General features: G+C 45.2%; 1 protein-coding gene across 1 annotated transcript; it reads right to left on the bottom strand.

Moving 5' to 3' along the window:
* Positions 1 to 12,290: 12,290 nt before the first annotated feature.
* Positions 12,291 to 17,049, bottom strand: LOC119278286 (serine carboxypeptidase 1). The gene is made up of 13 exons (XM_037559646.1): positions 16,662 to 17,049; positions 15,076 to 15,152; positions 14,854 to 14,976; positions 14,666 to 14,768; positions 14,539 to 14,576; positions 14,339 to 14,440; positions 14,139 to 14,219; positions 13,819 to 14,055; positions 13,597 to 13,662; positions 13,396 to 13,517; positions 13,031 to 13,144; positions 12,759 to 12,804; positions 12,291 to 12,645 (listed from the first exon to the last, which is right to left on the bottom strand). The coding sequence occupies exons 1-13, from the start codon at positions 16,960 to 16,962 to the stop codon at positions 12,562 to 12,564; spliced, it is 1,494 nt and encodes a 497-aa protein (XP_037415543.1). The 5' UTR covers positions 16,963 to 17,049; the 3' UTR covers positions 12,291 to 12,561.
* Positions 17,050 to 21,184: the final 4,135 nt, after the last annotated feature.

Here is a 21,184-nt window from a genome sequence, read left to right as displayed (position 1 = left end):
GTGGCACTGCCATGTAAGTCATATTGGTATAAAACGCATGAAGAAGCTCCATGTTGATGGATCTTTGGACTCATTCGTTTTCGAAAAGATTGAGACATGTGAACCATGTCTATTGGTATATACGCATGAAGAAACTCCATGCAGATGGACCGTTTAGACTCACTTGATTTTGAATCACTTGAGACATGCAAATCATACCATATGGGCAAGATGACTGAAAGCCTCGGTTTCAGTGAAATGGAACAAGAAAGCAACTTGTTGGAAGTAATACATTTTGATGTGTGCAGTCCAATGAGTGCTGAGGCACGCAGTGGATATCGTTATGTTCTTACTTCATAGATGATTTGAGTAGGTACTGAGAATATTTACTTGATGAAACACAAAGTCTGAATTATTGAATGGTTCAAGTAATTTCAGAATGAAGTTGAAGATCTTCGTGACAAGAGGATAAAATGTCTATAATATGATCATAGAGATGAATATCTGAGTTACGAGTTTTGGCACGCAATTAAGACATTGTGGAAATTGTTTCACAATCAATACCGCCTGGAACACCATAGTGCGATGGTGTGTCCGAACATCATAGTTGCACCCTATTGGATATGGTGCGTACCATGATGTCTCTTATCAAATTACCACTATCGTTCATGGGTTAGGCATTAGAGAAAACCACACTCACTTTATAGGGCAGCACATAATTCCGTTGAGACGACACCATTTGAACTATGGTTTGGAGAAACCTAAGTTGTCGTTTCTTAAAAGTTTGGGGCTGCAACGCTTATGTGAAAAAGTTTCAGGTTGATAAGCTCGAACCCAAAGAGGATAAAATGCATCTTCATAGGACACCCAAAACAGTTGGGTATACCTCCTAATTCAGATCTGAAAGCAATAGGGACTGTTTCTTGAATTGGGTCCTTTCTCGAGGAAAGGTTTGTCTCGAGAATTGAGTGGGAGGATGGTGGAGACTTGATGAGGTTATTGAACTGTCACTTCAACAAGTGTGTAGCAGGGCACAGGAAGTTGTTCCTGTGGCACCTACACCAATTGAAGTAGAAGCTTATGATAGTGATCATGAAGTTTTGGATCAAGTCACTACCGTACCTCGTAGGGTGACAAGGATGCGTACTACTTCAGAGTGGTACAGTAATCCTGTCTTGAAGGTCATGTTGCTAGACAACAATGAACCTACGAGCTATGGAGAAGCGATGGTGGGCCCAAATTCTGACAAATGGTTAGAAGCCATGAAATCCGAGATAGGATCCATGTATCAGAACAAAGCATGGACTTTGGTGGACTTGCCCGATGATCGGCAAGCCATTGAGATAAATGGAGCTTTAAGAAGAAGACGGACGTGGACGGTAATCTCACCGTCTATGAAGCTCGACTTGTGGCGAAGAGTTTTTTCACAAGTTCAAGGAGTTGACTACGAGGAGATTTTCTCATCCGTAGCGATGCTTAAGTCCGTCGGAATCATGTTAGCATTAACTGCATTTATGAAATCTGGCAGATGGATGTCAAAACGAGTTTCCTTACCAGTTTTCGTAAGGAAAGGATGTATGTGATACAATCAGAAAGGTTTTGTCGATCCTAAGGATGCTAAAAGGTATGCTAGCTCCAGCGATCCTTCCATGGACTGGAGTAAGCATCTCGGAGTTGGAATATGCACTTTGATAAGATGATCAAAGATTTTGGGTTTATACAAAGTTTATGAGAAACTTGTATTTCCAAAGAAGTGAGTGGGAGCACTATAGAATTTCTGATGAGTATATGTTGTGGACATATTGTTGATCAGAAATAATGTAGAATTTCTGGAAAGCATATAGGGTTATTTGAAAAGTGTTTTTCAAGGAAAAACCTGGATTAAGCTACTTGAACATTGAGCATCAAGATCTATGAGGATAGATCAAAAACGCTTAATGGTACTTTCAAATGAGCACGTACCTTGACATGATCTTGAAGGTGTTCAAGATGGATCAGTCAAAGAAGGAGTTCTTGCCTAAGTTGTAAGGTATGAAGTTAAGACTTAAAGCTCGACCACGGCAGAATAGAGAGAAAGGACGAAGGTCGTCCCCTATGCTTAGACGTAGGCTCCATAGTATGCTATGCTGTGTACCGCACCTGATGTGTGCCTTGCTACATATCTGGCAAGAGGGTACAAAGGTGATCAAGGAGTGGATCACCAGATGGCGGTCAAAATTATCCTTAGAGGAATAAGGATATGTTTCTCGATTATGGAGGTGATAAAGAGTTCGACGTAAAGGGTTACGTCGATGCAAGCTTTAACACCTATCCGAGTGACTCTGAGTAGCAAACCGGATACGTATAGTGGAGCAACCATTTGGAATAGCTCCAAGTGGAGCGTGGAAGCAGCATTTACAATATGACCTAGAGATTTGCGAAGTACATACGGATCTGAATGTTGCAAACCATTGACTAAAACCTCTCTCACAAGAAAAACATGATCAAACCCCATAACTCATTGAGTCTTAATCACATGATGATGTGAACTAGTTTAGTGACACTAGTAAACTCTTTGGATGTTGGTCACATGGCAATATGACCCGTGAGTGTTAATCACATGGCGATGTGAACTGGATTATTGACTCTAGTGCAAGTGGGAGACTGTTGGAAATATGCCCTAGAGGCAATAATAAATTAGTTATTATTATTATATTTCCTTGTTCATGATAATCGTTTATTATGCATGCTATAATTGTATTGATAGGAAACTCAGATACATGTGTGGATACATAGACAACACCATGTCCCTAGTAAGCCTCTAGTTGACTAGCTCGTTGATCAATAGATGGTTACGATTTCCTGACCATGGACATTGGATGTCGTTGATAACGGGATCACATCATTAGGAGAATGATGTGATGGACAAGACCCAATCCTAAGCCTAGCTCAAAGATCGTAGTTCATACGCTAAAGCTTTTCTAATGTCAAGTATCATTTCCTTAGACCATGAGATTGTGCAACTCCCGGATACCGTAGGAATGCTTTGGGTGCACCAAACGTCACAACGTAACTGGGTGGCTATAAAGGTGCACTACGAGTGTCTCCAAAAGTGTCTGTTGGGTTGGCACGAATCAAGACTGGGATTTGTCACTCCGTGTAAACGGAGAGGTATCTCTGGGCCCACTCGGTGGGACACCATCATAATGTGCACAATGTGACCAAGGGGTTGATCACGGGATGATGTGTTACTGAACGAGTAAAGAGACTTGCCGGTAACGAGATTGAACAAGGTATCGTCATACCGACGATCGAATCTCAGGCAAGTACAATACCGCTAGGCAAAGGGAATTGTATACGGGATTGATCAAATCCTCGACATCGTGGTTCATCCGATGAGATCATCATGGAACATGTGGGAGCCAACATGGGTATCCATATCCCGCTATTGATTATTGACCGGAGAACGTCTCAGTCATGTCTGCATGGTTCCCGAACCCGTAGGGTCTACACACTTAAGGTTCGATGACGCTAGGGTTATAAAAGAAGTTTGTATGTGGTTACCAAATGTTGTTCGGAGTCCCGGATGAGATCCCGGACGTCACGAGGAGTTCCGGAATGGTCCGGAGGTAAAGATTTATATATGGGAAGTCCTGTTTTGGTCACCGGAAAAGTTTTGGGTTTTATCGGTAACGTACCGGGACAACCGGGAGGGTCCCGGGGGTCCACCAAGTGGGGCCACCATCCCCGGAGGGCAGCATGGGACAAGTGTGGGAGGGGGCCTGCCCCAGGTGGGCTGGTGCGCCCCCCCACAAGGGCCCAAGGCGCCTAGGGTTTGGGGAGAGGGCGCACCCACCTAACTTGGGGGGCAAGTTTCCCCTCTCCCCCCTTGGCCGCCCCCCAGATGGGATCTTGGGCTGGCCGCCGGCCCTAGGGTGGAATCCTAGGTGGGGGCGCAGCCCCCCCTCTCCTCCTATATATAGTGGAGGCAAAGGGGCAGCCCAAGACACGAGGTTCTTCTCCTGTTGGCGCAGCCCTACCTCTCTTTCTCCTCATATCTCGCGGTGCTTGGCGAAGCCCTGCAGGATTGCCACACTCCTCCACCACCACCACGCCGTTGTGCTGCTGCTGGACGGAGTCTTCCTCAACCTCTCCCTCTCTCCTTGCTAGATCAAGGCATGGGAGACGTCACCGGGTTGTACGTGTGTGGAACGCGGAGGTGCCGTCCGTTCGGCACTAGGATCTCCGGTGATTTGGATCACAACGAGTACGACTCCTTCAACCCCGTTCTCTTGAATGCTTCCGCTTAGCGATCTACAAGGGTATGTAGATGCACTCTCCTTCCCCTCATTGCTGGTTTTTCCATAGATAGATCTTAGTGACACGTAGGAAAATTTTGAATTTCTGCTACGTTCCCCAACAGGCCGGGCCGGGTCCGGGCCTAGGTTTTTTGCAGCGGGCTTTGTTTGGTCCGGCCCGAAGCCCGGCCCAACCCGAAATTTGGCCAGGCATAGCTCCACCTTTAGTCCCGGTTGGTGTTTTCTGATTTTTTTACTTTTTTTTGAATTTTTTTCTTATTTTCAAATTTCTGAATTATTTGACAATTCAATCTCTAATCACCCATTCTAATCATCCCTCATCACTGCTCAATTATGAACCACTCATTCCAAATCGTCTAACTTCTCAGCCGGTCACCCATCCTCCCACTACTCCAACCTGAGCACACTTAACTTTCGAGTTCTATTCCCCCTAGTTTCCGAGCCTGCACTTGTTGTTTTGCTGACAATACTAAGCTGTCAATCGTATTAACCCTTAAACAACGTTTGAGTTTGAAACTATTATTCTAAAAAACAATAATTATTTAGTAACACTAATATTTATTGAATAAGTAGTTTCACCATAGTTTGACCATAGTTTGACCACAGTTTCACCAAAAGTCAAAAAAACTAAAAATAATTATTTAGTAACACTAATATTTCTTGAATAAGTAGTTTGACAATAGTTTGACCAGATTTGACCATAGTTTGACCAACAGTCAAAAAAACTAAAAATAATTATTTATTAACACTAATATTTCTTGAATAAGTAGTTTGACCATAGTTTGACCAGATTTGACCATAGTTTGACCAAAAGTAAAAAAAAAGAAATTTATTAACACTAATATTTTTTGAATAAGTAGTTTGACCATAGTTTGACCACAGTTTGACCAGATTTGACCATAGTTTGACCACAGTTTGACCAAAAGTAAAAAAAACTAAAAATAATTATTTATTAACACTAATATTTCTTGAATAAGTAGTTTGACCATAGTTTGACCAGATTTAACAAAAAGTCAAAAAACTGAAATTTGAGCATATCTTTTTTTCCTTTCAGAATTGAGGATTCTAAAAATTTGCAAACAAGCCTATGGCGGTCAAAATTGGATGCGGATTTTTGTGCTGATTTTTTTGATATATTATGCGTTTTTCTTCGACATCGTATGCAAAAGATAGGGCCATTTTACCTTTTCATAACACTTTTTTGCAAAACATGTCCAAATTTAAGTTTTTTAATTTTCCTAACTAATAGATGTAGTAACATAACTACATCTCGAAGGATTTTAATTTTTGAAGTTTTTATCATTTTCTTTTATTATTTACAAAACTGAAAAGGTGATACACTGGGGGGGGGGTAGAGTTTGAACCTTTAGTCCCGATTTCAGACACGAACCGGGAATAAAGGGCTTCACACCCTTTAGTCACGGTTGTGTCTCAAACCGGGACTAAAGGTCCCATTTGAACCGGGACTAATGCCTTCCCGACGCCTTAGCCGCTCGAATCAGGACTAATGCTCACATTAGTCCCGGTTCGTGATGCAACCGGGACTAATGTGTACATTAAGCTGTGACCAAAGCCCTGTTTTCTACTAGTGCCACACTGACTAGGTTGTTCCTCCTATCACGACAATGCTAGATTGGTAGTTAGGGCGTTCTTGGTAGAATCACAATGCTGGTTAGGGTGTTCTTGCTATGATCACAATGCTGGTTAGGGTGTTCTTTGCTATGATCACAATGCTGGTTAGGGTGTTTCTGTAATCAAAATGGTTGCTAGGTTATTTGTAGAGTCACAATGCTAGTTAGGGTGCGTGCATGAACATATAGTCTGTGTGCATGATCATATTGTAGGTGCTACATTTTTGCATGATCATAGTAGGACAATACATGTGCATGCTATAAATAGTAGTAGGACAAATGTGAATGCATTTTAGGTAGTTCTGACCATAGCAATGTGCAAGTGCAACTGCCATGATAAGTGGCGCTTGGAATTGGAGAATGCTATGATAAGATCGTAGCACCATCCAATATAGCATAGCCCATTTGATCAGTGCAATTGAGCACCGATCATAGCAATGCCCTACATGTGCATGCATGTCGTGAAGTTGCTATGATCATGTTCTACCCAACTGCATGATCATAGTATGATGCGCTTTGTAGAGTGAATTGCAAAAAATCACCACATTTGGGGCTTCGTTTGCGGAAAACCACCAGGTCCCTAATTTTTTTCAAAAATCACCGCGGATTCGCTAATCTTTTTGCAAAAAACACTGATCGGATGATTTGGCCCGTTTAATCACTTTCTGACAAGTGAAGCCGGATTGTCGGGAACTGACTTGGCAAAACACTGAATAGTGGGACCATTTTGTGGAAGACAGAAACATGAAGGACAAAAATGTGAAACACTCAAAGGATAAGGCCATGGATCATGGCCGGCCGTTGCCGGCTCTGCCGCAATCCTCTTCATCGGCAGCAGCCTTGGGCATCCTAGAGGCAGAGAGAGAGGAGGAGCTGTGAGAGAGAGAGAGAGAGAGAGATAGAGATAGAGAGAGAGAGAAGGGAGAGGGGCGGCGGTGGTGCCTGATGCACCGGCGAACTGGCGGCGACGAGCTGAGGACGCCCAGATCCGGTCGGTGGAAGCGATTGGCGGAGCTCCGGCCGGCGGGGCTCCTTGGATGCGGCGGTGACAGAAGTTGACCTGCAGGGCGGCTTGGTATGGAGAAGAAACAAGAAGGAAGGAGGAAGGAGATGGTAGGCGGGGCAGCGGTGGTCGGCGGCGGCGAGGTCCCCGGAGCGCCACGGGTTTGGGCAGCTCGACCTCTCCTGATCCAGACGGGATCGAGGCGGGCGGCGCACTGCTGTTCTCCACAGCCGCGGGCGGGGTGTTGATTGCATTTCTTATTTAGATCTAGGGGGTTTTACGTCAATTTTTGCGAAGTCAACATCTTACAATCAGGGCCCACCTGTCAGAAAGTGATTAAATGAGCTAAATCCTCTAATTAGTGCTATTTGCAAAATGTTTACCGAATCCGCGGTGATTTTTGCAAAAAATTAGCGACCTGGTGGTTTTCCGCAAACGAAACCCCAAATGTGGTGGTTTTCTGCTTTTAACTTGCGCTTTGTACTTACTCGTGTCCACTGAAGTGACAAGGTCGTGAAGACGGAGTGGGAGACCACCGGCAGAGGGGCGCAGGTCACCGCTGGCACCAAGGATGCCGAGGAAATCATCCCGGCCAACCGGTGGCTCAAGAGGGTGGACATGCCGGGAAGGCTCACCATGATGAGCCAGCCGCTGGGCATTAGTTGCAGGTCTAGGATTGGGCATGAGAGCCGTTGAGATTCTGTGTGCCCATCAAGGATGTGGACGACATTGCCATGCTTGTCATCCTGAACCCTCCTCACGTCGTCAGGCTATGTGCTAACAAGTGGTGCGAGTTCTAGGCCAGGTCTAGATCTTCCATGAGCATATATATGGTATGTGGAGGCGTTGAGACTACTTCGGCCAGAAGCACAAGATCGACCCCGACGACCTGCTTGTCCTGAGGCTGTCCGGTTTAGGCTTCAAGGTGCAAATCTACGGCGCCTCCACCTCCACCATGTGCAAAGTCAGGCGCCAGAAGCACTACTGTCAGGACGACATCCGCCGTGCTTTCTAGTTAGCTCTCTTAAACTTGTTGTCAATTCGGGTGTGTTTGTTCTGAACTTGTCATGAATTTGCTGCCAAACAGGTATATTTTGCCCAAGGATCAGCACCCTAGGGTTGTGCAGGGACATGGGTTTTCCATGTTGTCTTACACTTATGTCTTAGATCTTATGATGCACTGTTTAATAGCGTGCTAGACTGCTAGTGACTATGAGTAGTGTTAATTGTGTTGTGTTGTTCATATGTGATGTTTGCTATGAAGTATGCCTCATTTTGGTGCTCAAAGCTACCACATTCGATAGGGGTGAGCAGAACAACTACACACACAGCCAAACAATTATTGTTTGTATGTGCTCACCCCTGAAGCACAAATGCACGACACCAAACAAGATGCGTAATCTGGCCACTGATGCAATGTATGTGAACAACATGATTTTTAGTCTGCATTAGCTCACCCAGGCCCAGTTGAGTCACACATGCAAGGGGTTGAAAAAAGGTTCAGGCTACAAAACGCATCAGCAGTGAACAAAGCATGAAAACAAACGCATCAGCAGTGAACAAAGCATGAAAACAATGTCAAAGCTGCATCGGCCAAATATTTGCAAGAAAAAATACAACACCCAGTGTTCCAATTGCTATTTTTAGAAATTTTGAGTATGTGACTATCTATATGGCGTGTAGGTCATCTCTTTCCTGAAATTATGTGTTTCTAATTTTGGCTTGGAAGTGGATGAACCACCGCCACCACTTATCTATTATAAACCTTTATTTTTGTTAGCGCGGCCAATAACTTGCTCGTTAGAATGCTCACGCAGTCATATGGCCTAACTTACCTATTCAGCGGAAGACCAAGAGTATCTCCAATAGAAAATGCAAATTTGAAGATATAGAACAGGAGATGTAAAAATTTACATCTTCAAAAAGTGCCTTTTGCATCTTCAAAAAAGGGCCAACTCCAACAGAAGATGCAAAACAGAGATGTAAAAGTGCAACTCCAATAGGTGATGAGAAATGGAGATGTAAAAACTAGTGGGCGGCAGCCGAATCGGGGCGACAGCAGTGCGGACGGCGGCGGCGGCGGGGCAGCGGCGGAGGAGCGTCGGAGGGGCGGCGGGGGTGGCGAATTGGTGCGGCGGCGGCGCGAATCGGGATGGCGGAGCATCGACGAGACGGAAAGATAGGAGAGGACCGGCGTAGGGCGGTGACGTAGGTGGAGGAGGGCCTCTTTGGCCGGAGGAGGAAGCCACGGTCGTCGGCGGCAGCCAATCGCCCACCGCAGCCGCATTTGGCTTCGAAATTTTGGCCGTCCGAGGTTGGTTCGCCGGCGGGTTGTGCCCCCGCGCCATCTGCCGCTTGACGCCTCCCCCGCGTGGCTTGGCGGCCCGCTGCTTATTCGCAGGCAGCTCCGGCGTGATGGCAAACGGCCGAGGTGGGACAAATCCGGGGGGACGACATGGAGGCGGAGGCCAAATTGGGGGCCGTGGTCGTGTCGACGACGGCTGCGGCGAGGTGGGTCAGACCAGCAAAGGGCGGCCGGCGCGGCGGGGTCATCGGCGTCGGCCATGGCGGCGGCCGGCCGTGGGACGGACGGGCGGCGATTGCGCGGAAGCAAAATGAAGGCAATTGGGCGGTTGGCGCGCGACTGCCATTTTTACATCTTGTGTAGGTGGAGATTGAAATTTGCATCACGAGGTGTTATAGTTTACATCTTCGCGGAGATGTATTTTTTTTACATCTACATCATCTATTGGAGGAGGGTTTTTGGGCCTAGAAAAAGTTAGTTATTTTTGCTTCTACATCATCTATTGGAGATGTTCTAAAACTAGGCTCAAGTATCTAATAGCACACAATCACGGGTCCCTATTATGAAATGCCCAAGTATGAATTTAGATATATTGTCCTTTCTGTATGCACTTTTTCTTGAATGGTTCTCTATGTACTCATTTCAAAATATGGCATTGTTTCTTTTACAGTCGATGATACGATATATATGTTAGAATAAATTCGAGGCATACCGTCGATCATTCGAGGACCAAGCAATCACACGAGCACGACAGCGAGATTTGTTAACGAGGTTCACCGATATGGCTACATCCACGGGGCTTGACTATAGGCGCTCCTCCCCATGACACCGTCACAATATCGCACCCGGTCGCCCTGGACACCGGCACATGCCGCTGGCTTCCCCCTGCGTTTCGGTGCTATTATGTTGGCATAGGTTACATGGTGTGTCTACTCCCGCTATATATGAGAGGCCTAGGATACAAGTGTCCTACTTGGACACGACTCACATCCTATGTAAACACAATACAACTACAGAGTCCAACTGTAACCTACCTTGTACACTATATTCGACACAACTCCAACAAACTCCACCTTGATGAATATACTCCACCACCCTGGATTTGTCCATGCGTCAAACTTCCATGTACATTGGACTTGAGCTTATCCCATGAGTATCCCTGCTACTCCAAAGACTCCATGTGACTCCACCTGCAACTTGTAATCCCTTCTTTTCTTGACCACAGTCAACACTCGAGCAAAATCAAGTTCCACATTATTCTAGTTTGCACTCCCAACTTCCAGAGTGTCAGTCCATCGCCATCACACACTGATCACTGACCTGCGTGAAAGTGAACAACTCACATATTGGGTGTCACACATAAGAGTTACCTGAACTCAACATCACCGCTCATCAGCAACGAGTGAAGTCTTCTAGACTTCAGCTCCACCTTCAACATGACTCCATGGTAGATGATCAGTCCACCCTCGCGTCCCGTCGACTTCAAGCTCACATGCGTACGTCATCTTGAATCAACCCCACGCCATAGTCTTGTCGAAGCCGCACAAGCCCTCGGGGCCTGCGCCAGGTGTTTCCACGCCCCAAAAGTCGGTCACCATCAGCATCACGCTCCTATATCGCTGTCGCCGATCCCACCACCGTCTTCTGTTCCAACCGACTCACGTCGATCCGTCAGACTGCCTAGTCCGACCCAGCCGAACTCGTTCGACTGTACGACACACTCGAGGCTCCCAAATCGTCTTCCGCGAATCTCCATCCATCACATGATACTTCTATCTCAGCTGTCATGACTTCCCGCAACGCCTCCAAGCATCCCTGTTGTGCCAACAAATCTGTCACCCGTGTCTGCCATAACCCAAGGTTTCCGGTTCCGTGAACTTCTCCACCTCAAACCTAGTATCCGATGACACCATGATTCTTCGTACAGCTGACCTTGTGAAAAATTAACCGAGCTCCACCCGATGCCCCAAGTACACAAGGAAAACCTGATGAGGTACACCCTGTATACTAATAGCAAAATCCAACCAATCTCGGTCTTCACGTGTAACCGCTCCAGGCACAACTCCAATACTAGCTATTGCTTTGTCATGCCCTTGCACTATGATCCGTATCAATGGATGTCTTCTCCGCCGATTGGGTCTGCCATGTGCCGATTATTTTTTGCCACAACAAATCTCGTACGTGTGTAGCTTGCACCGCCCCTGCACACAGCTCATCAGCCAGCCTCGCCTGTGCGTGGCCTCACACCCTGCACTGCTACGCCCTAGTCCATGGCCTGACCACGTGTGGTTCCATGGGCCACCTGCCTTGCAGCGCTCCAAGGGCCTTGGGCCAGCACACTTCCGCGCATCTGGCACACAGTAGAACCTCCTCCGACTAGGCTTCCAGCGCCCGTGCCTTGTGCTTCGGATCGAATCCGACCTCACTTCCACGTCGATACACGTCGCCGGCACGTGCACACGACGCCTAGCCCAAATCGCTGAAGTCTTCTGCAGTCCTGCTATGATGCTGCCGCCGTAGTACGCTCGCCCGATCTATCCGATCGCCGCACGTCTCGTCTGATGCTGCCGCACGTACACGCGCCTTCCACTGATATGCTTTCTTCAATCTTGCCGAGAACCACACCACAACCGGCTGCATCTCGACTCGATTCTTCCTCCAGATCAACAATCATAGCCTTCAAAGGACCTAGCTCATGATACCACTTGTTAAAATAAATCCGAGGCATACCGTCGATCATTCGAGGACCAAGCAATCACACGAGCACGACACCGAGATTTGTTAACGAGGTTCACCGATATGGCTAGATCCCCGGGGCTTGACTATGGGCACTCCTCCCCATGACACCGTCACAATACCGCACCCTGTCGCCCTGGACACCGGCACATGCCGCTGGCTTCCCCCTGCGTTTCGGTGCTATTATGTTGGCATAGGTTACATGGTGTGTCTACCCCGGCTATATATGAGAGGACTAGGATACAAGTGTCCTACTTGGACACTACTCACATCCTATGTAAACACAATACAACTACAGAGTCCAACTGTAACCTAACTTGTACACTATATTCGACACAAACACAACAATATACTTTATATATCAACTGAAATTTAGAAGTCATGATCGCATAGTGGACAAATCATGAAAGCAATAATATCAAAGCTGCATCGACCAAATATATTTGGATGAATGAATACAACATGCAGTGTTCCAATTGCTATTTTTGAAATTTGAGTATGTGACTATCTATATGGCAGGTCATCTCTTTCTTCTTCAAATCAACATTTGTTCATTCTGAACTGTATGCAGAAGTATATTCCCCCATTATTCGCAGCTGGGCCCAAGCCTCACAACTTTGAACCACTGAGCCAACGGCTGTAGAAAGCCAATGCTTCCTGTGGTTTGTATTCAGGAACGGTGTGTCCAGCGCCCTGTGAAAAAACAAACGAAAAGGTACGGAAATTTAATTTTTAAGTTAATGATGTGCTCATACATTTTTTTTACTAACTGTAATGACCATGTATGAAAAAAAAGGTATGCTTACCTTAATAGTAGCAAAAGTGAGACCATGTTCATAGCCTTCGGTGTACCTAAGGAGTTCAACAAACAGGCAGTGTGAGTTACATTTTGCTTCTTTCATTTCCTTGGTGTTTTCGTAACATACATTCTTAGCTTGAACTGTGCCAAATGCAAAGTAACATAGCAAGCGTTTTAAATTTTGTTTTTAGTGTTAACCCTCGTGAAAGTAATTATGAGTTCATCTCAAGGATACTTCAACTTGTACGTTAATAAAATTCAGCAGTAATAGTTCAGTACCCGGAAACTTGTTCGTTTGTGAACCATGGTCGCCATGAGTCAACAACTCCATACCCAATGGATTTTGTCCATGCTTCACTCCCGGTGTATGGCACACACATATCATGGTCACCACTGAAACAAATGCAAAATAGACATTAATAAAAGCAGAGAATGTGACAATCCATGAATAATATGGCATCCGATTTGCTTCTCTCTGTCTAGGATAATGCTAATGAATCATTAAGGAAATATATTCACTATAAGATAGTGAACAACTCAAATATCTTCAGAAAAGTTAGGATGCCAAATTTTGCTCAATACAGAGATTAGACAACAGCCACACAAATAAGATAAGAATATCATTCTACAGGTTCATGGTGTACCTGAATATGATGGCACGATAACCCTGGCTTGTGAGGTTCTTGTGATAACTGATCATACTGCCAGCATCATGGTTGAAATCAATTTTATCTGTGCATAAGAGCCATGGCCCAATTGAACTTACCTAGTATGAGCATGAAAAAGCTAGAGTTAGAAAAATGGGAGTGTCTTCAGTTCCATCTAATGCTGACTTATGATCATACTGATTGCGCATGGATTGCAGATCTGACGCCATCGTTGTCCAGCCATGCCGTTGCCACTTCGTCGCTCTGTAGATTAAGCAAACTAAATGTTATCAGATACTGGGAAATGAGCATGTAATGTATCTCTTGCAGACAGCAAATTTCCTCTGAACCATGTTTAATTCGCAAGCGCAAGGATTTTAAATGTGTAGTTTCTTTCTCTGAATTATGCTTTAAGCTTACCATGCATGGAACACCACTTGCAACTTCCTGCCACAATGGAACACGTCCGGCTTTTACAGGAGCTCTCAGAGGCCAAGCACGCCCGAGCATTCTCGTTCTTACAGGAAAGGGCTTGTTAGTTGTACCAAGATCTTTGAAACTTTTAGGCAATTTGCTGTTCTGTGGGTTCGCTTCTTTGATGCTTCTGCCGTGGTAGCATGGCTCAAGAATGTCGTAAATGTTCAGTTCGCTGATTAACTGTGAATAAGAAAATAGTCAATGCATCATCATGAGAGAAGAGCTTGCAGTTTTCACTCTGAAAAGGTGACACTGGTTTTTACCGAGTCGATTTTCCCTAACGCGCTTTCACATTTACCCTCGCTGGCATTCCAGTAATTTCCATGGCACGTCGTAGCAGCTTGCTGCATTGCGAGTAGACAGGGTGATTTAAAAGAAATGTTTCGAAGCAAATATCAGTAGGATACTGAAAACTAATCTGGTTCAAATTAACTGGTGATTTCTTTCTGTCTGAATTACCTACCTGGTATATTTCCTCTGATATTAGACCCATTCCATGTGCAAATGGCACAAGAGCATTACCATCAAAAACAGTGTCGCAGACGCCATTCCCCACCATGTAGCCCTATCATAGTAGCACAGGTTAAAACGTCAAACCTGATTTACTTGGCATTTCATAAAGTTTGCGATCGCCAAACCGAGAAAATCCATCTGTACACTAACCTTGAAGTTTATAGTTGGCTTAGCTCCTCCTTGTATTCCTGTGGATAATTAATTAGTCAGTACATAAGAAACCCAAATGATTAGTAACTATATACTGATGAGGGTGAGTAGAAAACCAGGGCAAGACCTTTGACAACTTCATGCGAAAGAGTAGGGACATAAACCCCGGCATACGACTCCCCAGCTATGTAGAATGGGTTGCTCAGGAACTCAGGATACAATTGGAACCACTGCATATATAGAAGCCACAACTTAGCTATATTGCATAAAGATTATCTCTTAATAGACCATGCTAACATGAATACACATGCATACCTTGAGAAGGAAAGTATGCGAATCCGCCGCGGTCTTGAGGTCTCCCGTTACATAATCTGAAACATTCTTTGAGTATGACAGCCCCACACCAGCAGGGGAGTCCAGGTATATCATGGTAGACACCTAAGCCACAGGAAAAAACAACTCTTAAGTTAGATATACCAACAAATAGTTTGTTGCTAATTATATACACCATTAGGTCAATGGAAGCTAGTATCCAACCTTGGACCAGCTGTAAGGGTTGAGATGAAGCTTTGGCAGGCTTTTAACTGACCCGCCCGATTCGAAGTTGAATGGCCCTGAAAGTAGACAAAAATGAATTGTACCATGAACTTGAAAGTTACATGTAATTTCAAGTTAATCAACTAATTCATTTATTCATGATTTAACAAGAAACTGCATGGATATATATGTGCAACGTAGTGAAGAAAAGTAGTAATACTTAAGCGTTTCTACTTAAAGGTAAACGGTAAACCATAAATCTTCAGAAAAGGATCTTGCTGTCAGACATTTCGTCTAGCACTGGGCGTGCTTAACTCTATTTGGGACTTGTCGTTCGCTTACACCCTACGAGGCAGACCTTTGAAGAAGAAAAAATAGTTGACCTGTCCAGGACCCAAGCTTCCTCTGCTTCTCTCAAGGTATCTATCTGACCAAGTGGGTGTCTGTCACTTTCCTCCGAGTTCAGATAAGCAACGGACAAGTTCGAAGCGCGTGGACGGCCTAGATTGAGTTCACTACCCGCAGAGCGCTAGCCACGACCGTTGATTCTCTACCGGAGGAGTTTCGAAATAACCTTTGAGGGATACCCTTTAACTAGTGATTAGCAAATATGTCCGTGCAACGCACCAGAGCAAAAATAATTCATCCCTCATACACCCACTCAAAGTCACAACAAATCCCGTAAAATCTTTCACGATGCTGAACAACAAACAACATGATAAGTGGTGTTGCGTAAAAACATAAATATGGGTTGATTTTTGAAATGTTCTCAAGATATTTCCAATTTACTCCCTCCGTCCGAAAATACTTGTCATCAAAATGAACAAAAAGGAATGTATCTAGAACTAAAATACATCTAGATACATCCCCTTTTATTCATTTTGATGACAAGCATTTCCGGACGGAGGGAGTATTAGACAACAAAAATATCTACCTAGTTGCCGCTATCGATGATAAGTTTATAGGTGGCATTGGGTGTAATATGCGGCAACTTTAAGGGCAATTTACATGATGTACCGTCAAAAGCAATAGCCTATTTAGTATTACGAAATCTATATCTCTATCTGTATCTATATCTGTATGTGTATCTATACCTATTTATACCTGTATAAGGGAAATCTGTATCTATATCTGTATGTGTATCTATACCTATTTATACTACCTGTATAAGGGAAATCTGTATCTATATCTGTAGGGGTATATAGATATATAGATATAGATATAGATAGAGATGTAGATTTCGTTCAACCCGGTTTTCGCCGCAAAACCGGACTAAAACGACCGAGTCGGCGGTCCTTCGCAAGTGGAACACACGGTGTTCCAGCTAAAAAACACCGGACTAAAACGGGTGGTGTGTACGTGAGGCAGATTCCGTTTGTACGCCCTTGTGCTTCACGCCAAGGCCTTTACTCCATCGACCGCGGAAAACCCAGCGAATCAGACACGGCCGGTCACCACCACCTCCACCGGCCGCTCAGCGACTTCCCACCAGCTAGCCACCGGGCCCCGCTTCCCTACTGCCACCGCTAGCGCCAACGGACGGACGAGGAGGAGGACGAGGAGGGATCGTAGGGGAGAAGACGCACCGTGCTCGTAGACGAAGCCGTCGAAGCTGGAGCAGCCGGGCCCGCCGTTGAGCCAGAGCACGACGGGGTCCTTGGCCGGGTCGCGCTCCGACTCCACCGCGTAGTAGAACAGGTTCCGGCCGTGCCGCTCGTCCACCGTCACGTACCCGGCGTAGTGCTTCGACGGCAGCGCGCCGTCGAAGCCCGGCAGCCCCGTCACCTCCGCGCCCTGCGGCGCCGCGCCGCAGCCAGCGGAGAGGGCGAGGACGAGGAGGGGGAGCAGCAGGGCCGCGGCGGCGACGCCGGAGCGGCGCCGGGCCATCGTGCGTACGAGGCTTCGATGGACGGTGGTAGTGTGGCTGTGGTTGCTAGCGACGAGTCGCGAGCCGCTGGCTGGGCCGTGGTGATTAATATGTTTGAGCGCGGCGTGCGTGCGGATATATAGGGCGGAATTGACGTCCACGCCACGGGACGGGATGGCGGTGACGAGCTCCGCTGATTGGAGGGAGCAGGGGGTGGCTGCATTTGTTGACAGATTTCCTTTTCTGACGATTGGTAAGATAATGAGCTTCCTTTATTTGGCACCCGAAACTAATGTCCTTCCATAATTTGACACCGGGTCTTAATTCAATTCCAATCTAACGCCACCGTACATTTTTTCTGTCTGACAAACGGTGTTAAAAGACACATGTAAATACACTTATGCCCTTAGACATCTAGCCAATCCCTCTCTTCCTTACTTCCCTCGCATACAAGTGAGACCCACTTGTCATCCCTTTTCTTCCTGTAGGTAGGTTGAAGAGAACCCTCAAATTTTCATGCTGCTGATGTTAGTTTTGATGAGCATGACCATGGCGTCCGAGCTCTGCCACATGGTGCGGAGAAAGGCGTGATTGCACATAATGTGATCGAGGGGCAGCATGAGAGGTTGAATACGACAGCGGGCCTCCGAGAGCGTGGCACCGACGGCCCACTCTGCGGCGGTAACTGCGACCCCACTAAATGACTATGGCCAAGGGAGGCACATCAGTGACGGGGAAGCGAAACGCCAATCAGGTGTTGGAGGAGTGCAGTGAGGCAGAACCACGCCAGTGAGTGACGGCTCTTGAAACAGACTTTCACACCGCTTTATAAATAAAACACCAACTAGTGTGCCAGCAAGCGGCAACTCAGGGATGCGCTGGAGCTGGGAGGAATTAGTGGCCTTGACACGTGTCCAGTACAAAGATAGAGGGAGGAGGAGGTCGGGGGTGTTGTGAGAAAGATGGGTTGTGTGCAAATTCCACCTCGAATTTCCTTCCGTTCGTTCTTGCCCCCTCTATTTCTTTATTTGGGCACGGGAGAATATCACATAAAAACCAACATTCAAAGAAAACTTCGTGGAAACCGTGTTTGAAAGTTTCGAAAAAAAATCTAGGATGTTAAGAAGATGATGTTCTATCGCGATGCAAGATTCCAAGTTGAAACACATTACCGGATTCGAGCAATGAAATAAATAAATCCAACAATGAATAGTGATGTTGCTATCGGTAATATTCAATGCTGATTTTGCTTTTTTTTTCATAGCTCACATCCCGTAATGTGTCTGAACTTGGAGTTTCACATGGAAAAAGAACACACCGTCTTAACATCTACTTCCTCCGTTCCGAAATGTAAGTCTTTGTGGAGATTCCACTATAAACCACATACAGATGTATATAGATGCATATTAAGAGTAGATTCATTCATTTTCCTCAGTACGTAGTCCATCTAGTGGAATCTCTAAAAAGACTTATATTTAGGAACGGAGGGAGTAGTATATTTTTTCATATTTTTTTAAACTTCAAAACATTGTTTCGACGTGGCTTTTACCAGTTTTCACCGAGTGTTGGTTTTCATCCAATATTCTCCCATTTGGGCACATGATAAAGCCAAGGGCAAATGTGTCCTTCCACGTGCCATTTAACACCGTTAGCTCGAAAACTGACAGTAGTGTTGGACATGATATACAAGTATCAAATAAAAAAGTTTTTTTTCCTTCAAATAAAAAAGTTTTTTTTTCCTTCAACGTCAAATAGAGAAGCCACTATCTTATTAGTTTCAGATAAAGGAATTCTTAGTTTGCCGTTTACCTGTTGTGGCCTGCCCTGCCCTGCCGTATAGTGCTGAACCTAAAGTGTCGCCGTATTTTACTAGCGTCAAACAAGGAATTCTGTCTTTGATGCTTACCCGTTGTGGCCTGCACTGCCGTGTAGTAGTGCTGGACGCAAGTGGACGCCGTAGGCGTTATTGGATTGCGTGGTGGAACGGACGCCGGCCGCATGCGCCAGTCCGGCCCGGCCGGCTGGTGGTGGGCGACGGATAACTTTGGTTTGTGCGCGTTAGTGGACCGATCGTGCCAACATCTGTGGACTGTGGTGCTCACTTTCATGCACAGTCGTGGCAATGCTTGCACCAGATTGTTTACAATTCCCAGAACAAACGGTGCAATCAATCAACAACCGTCCGGGTGCATCGATGCAATCGATGGGAAGGACATTTCTGTGGGAGTTGGACAAGAAATGGGAGAGAGTGCCGTGTTAGCAACAGGGAGCAAACTAATCAATCATGGTACACTCATGTGGAGCAATCAATCACAAAGCTTCCCCTCGGATCACCCACGCGCCCAGTTTACACTCCCTCCGTTCACAAATATAACGTCATGTTTTAAACCTTCTTTTAAAAAGATTGTGTAAACTTTGGTGGAAGCGTTGAACCCTTTGCTCGGGCCGCATCTCTATTTATATCACATATGTGCCGTGGCTTACAAGAGATCGAGAGAGATCGTGATCGATCGGTACAGGAGATCGGGGAGGTTACAACAGAAGAAGAGATAGAAAGATACAAGTTTAAACCACCTCTTCTACCTCTATACAATATCATCTAACACTCCCCCTCAATCTAAACCTCAAGATACTTTCGCAAGGTTAAGATTGTACTTGAACTCATCCAACCTTCTCATAGTAAGAGGTTTTGTGAAGCCATCAGCAAGTTGATCTCCAGTAGGTATAAACCGAATGTCAAGTAGCCTTCGAGCTACCCTTTCTCTAACAAAGTGGAAATCAACCTCAATATGCTTGGTTCGTGCATGAAAAACAGGATTAGCTGAAAGATAAGTTGCACCAATATTATCACACCATAATATAGCAGCTTGTGGAGTCTTGATTCCAAGTTCATAGAGCAATGTTTGTATCCACATTACTTCTGCTGTAGCATTAGCCAAAGCTTTATATTCAGCCTCTGTACTTGACCTTGAGACAGTAGCCTGTTTTCTTGCACTCCATGACACAAGATTAGTTCCCAGAAAAACAGCAAAACCACCTGTAGACCTTCTATCATCAGCACACCCTGCCCAGTCTGCATCAGAGTAGACAGTAACAAGTAGAGAAGAAGACTTGGTAATCTGAAGCCCAAGTCCTTCAGAAAACTTTAGATATCGTAAAATCCTCTTGACTGCAGTCCAATGAGTTGTTCTAGGTGCATGTAAATACTGACATACCTTATTCACAGAGTAAGAAATATCAGGACGTGTAAGGGTCAGATACTGCGAAGCACCCACAACACTTCTGTAATTAGTTGCATCCTCTGGTCCAAGTGCTTCTCCACTCTCAATTGTAAGTTTTTCAGAAGTGGAAATTGGTGTACTCACAGGTTTACAATTGTACAAACCGACTCTCCTGAGTATATTAGTTGTATATTTTTCCTGCGTAAGCAATATACCATCCTTGATCTGCTTCACTTCTATGCCAAGAAAATAGTGGAGATCTCCCAAGTCCTTGAGAGCAAACTCTAACTTTAAATCTTTAAGCAAACATGTAGTAGCATCTGAACTTGAGCTTGCAACAATTATATCATCAACATAAACAAGCACAAATATAGTAATATTGTCTTTATGATAAAGAACAATGAGGTATCTGCTTTGGATGACTTGAACCCAAGTTGTTGTAACTGCATGCTCAACCGTGAGTACCAGGCTCTAGGAGCCTGTTTCAGATCATATAGAGCTTTATCCAACTTACAGACATGATGAGGTGTGTTTTGATTTTCATATCCAGGTGGCTGCCGCATGAACACTTCTTCCTCAAGAACACCATGAAGAAACGCGTTCTGAACATCTAGCTGACGTAAACTCCAACCTCTGGAAATAGCAATAGATAATACAAGTCGAATAGTGGCTGCCTTAACAACATGACTAAATGTATCTTCATAATCAATACCAAATCTCTGCTTGAAACCCTTGGCAACTAATCTAGCCTTATATCTGTCTATGCTTCCATCAGGTTTCCTTTTTATTTTATATACCCATTTGCAATCTATAACATTGCTACCTTTCTTTGGAGGTACTAAGTGCCAAGTTCTATTTTTCATGAGGGCATCATATTCATTATCCATAGCCTCCTTCCACTCTTTATGAGCTAGAGCATCATGCAGATTATTTGGTTCTCCAACAATACTAAGAAAAGCACGTTTGACTCTATCATATCGTATCGTACCATCAGTATACTCCTTTTCTTTGATAATACCTG

This window comes from Triticum dicoccoides, chromosome 3B (assembly GCF_002162155.2).
Source record: "Triticum dicoccoides isolate Atlit2015 ecotype Zavitan chromosome 3B, WEW_v2.0, whole genome shotgun sequence".
NCBI classification, from domain to species: Eukaryota; Viridiplantae; Streptophyta; class Magnoliopsida; order Poales; family Poaceae; genus Triticum; species Triticum dicoccoides.
The sequence above is the reverse complement of the archived record's forward strand: the minus strand, read 5'-3'. Positions and strand labels throughout refer to the sequence as shown.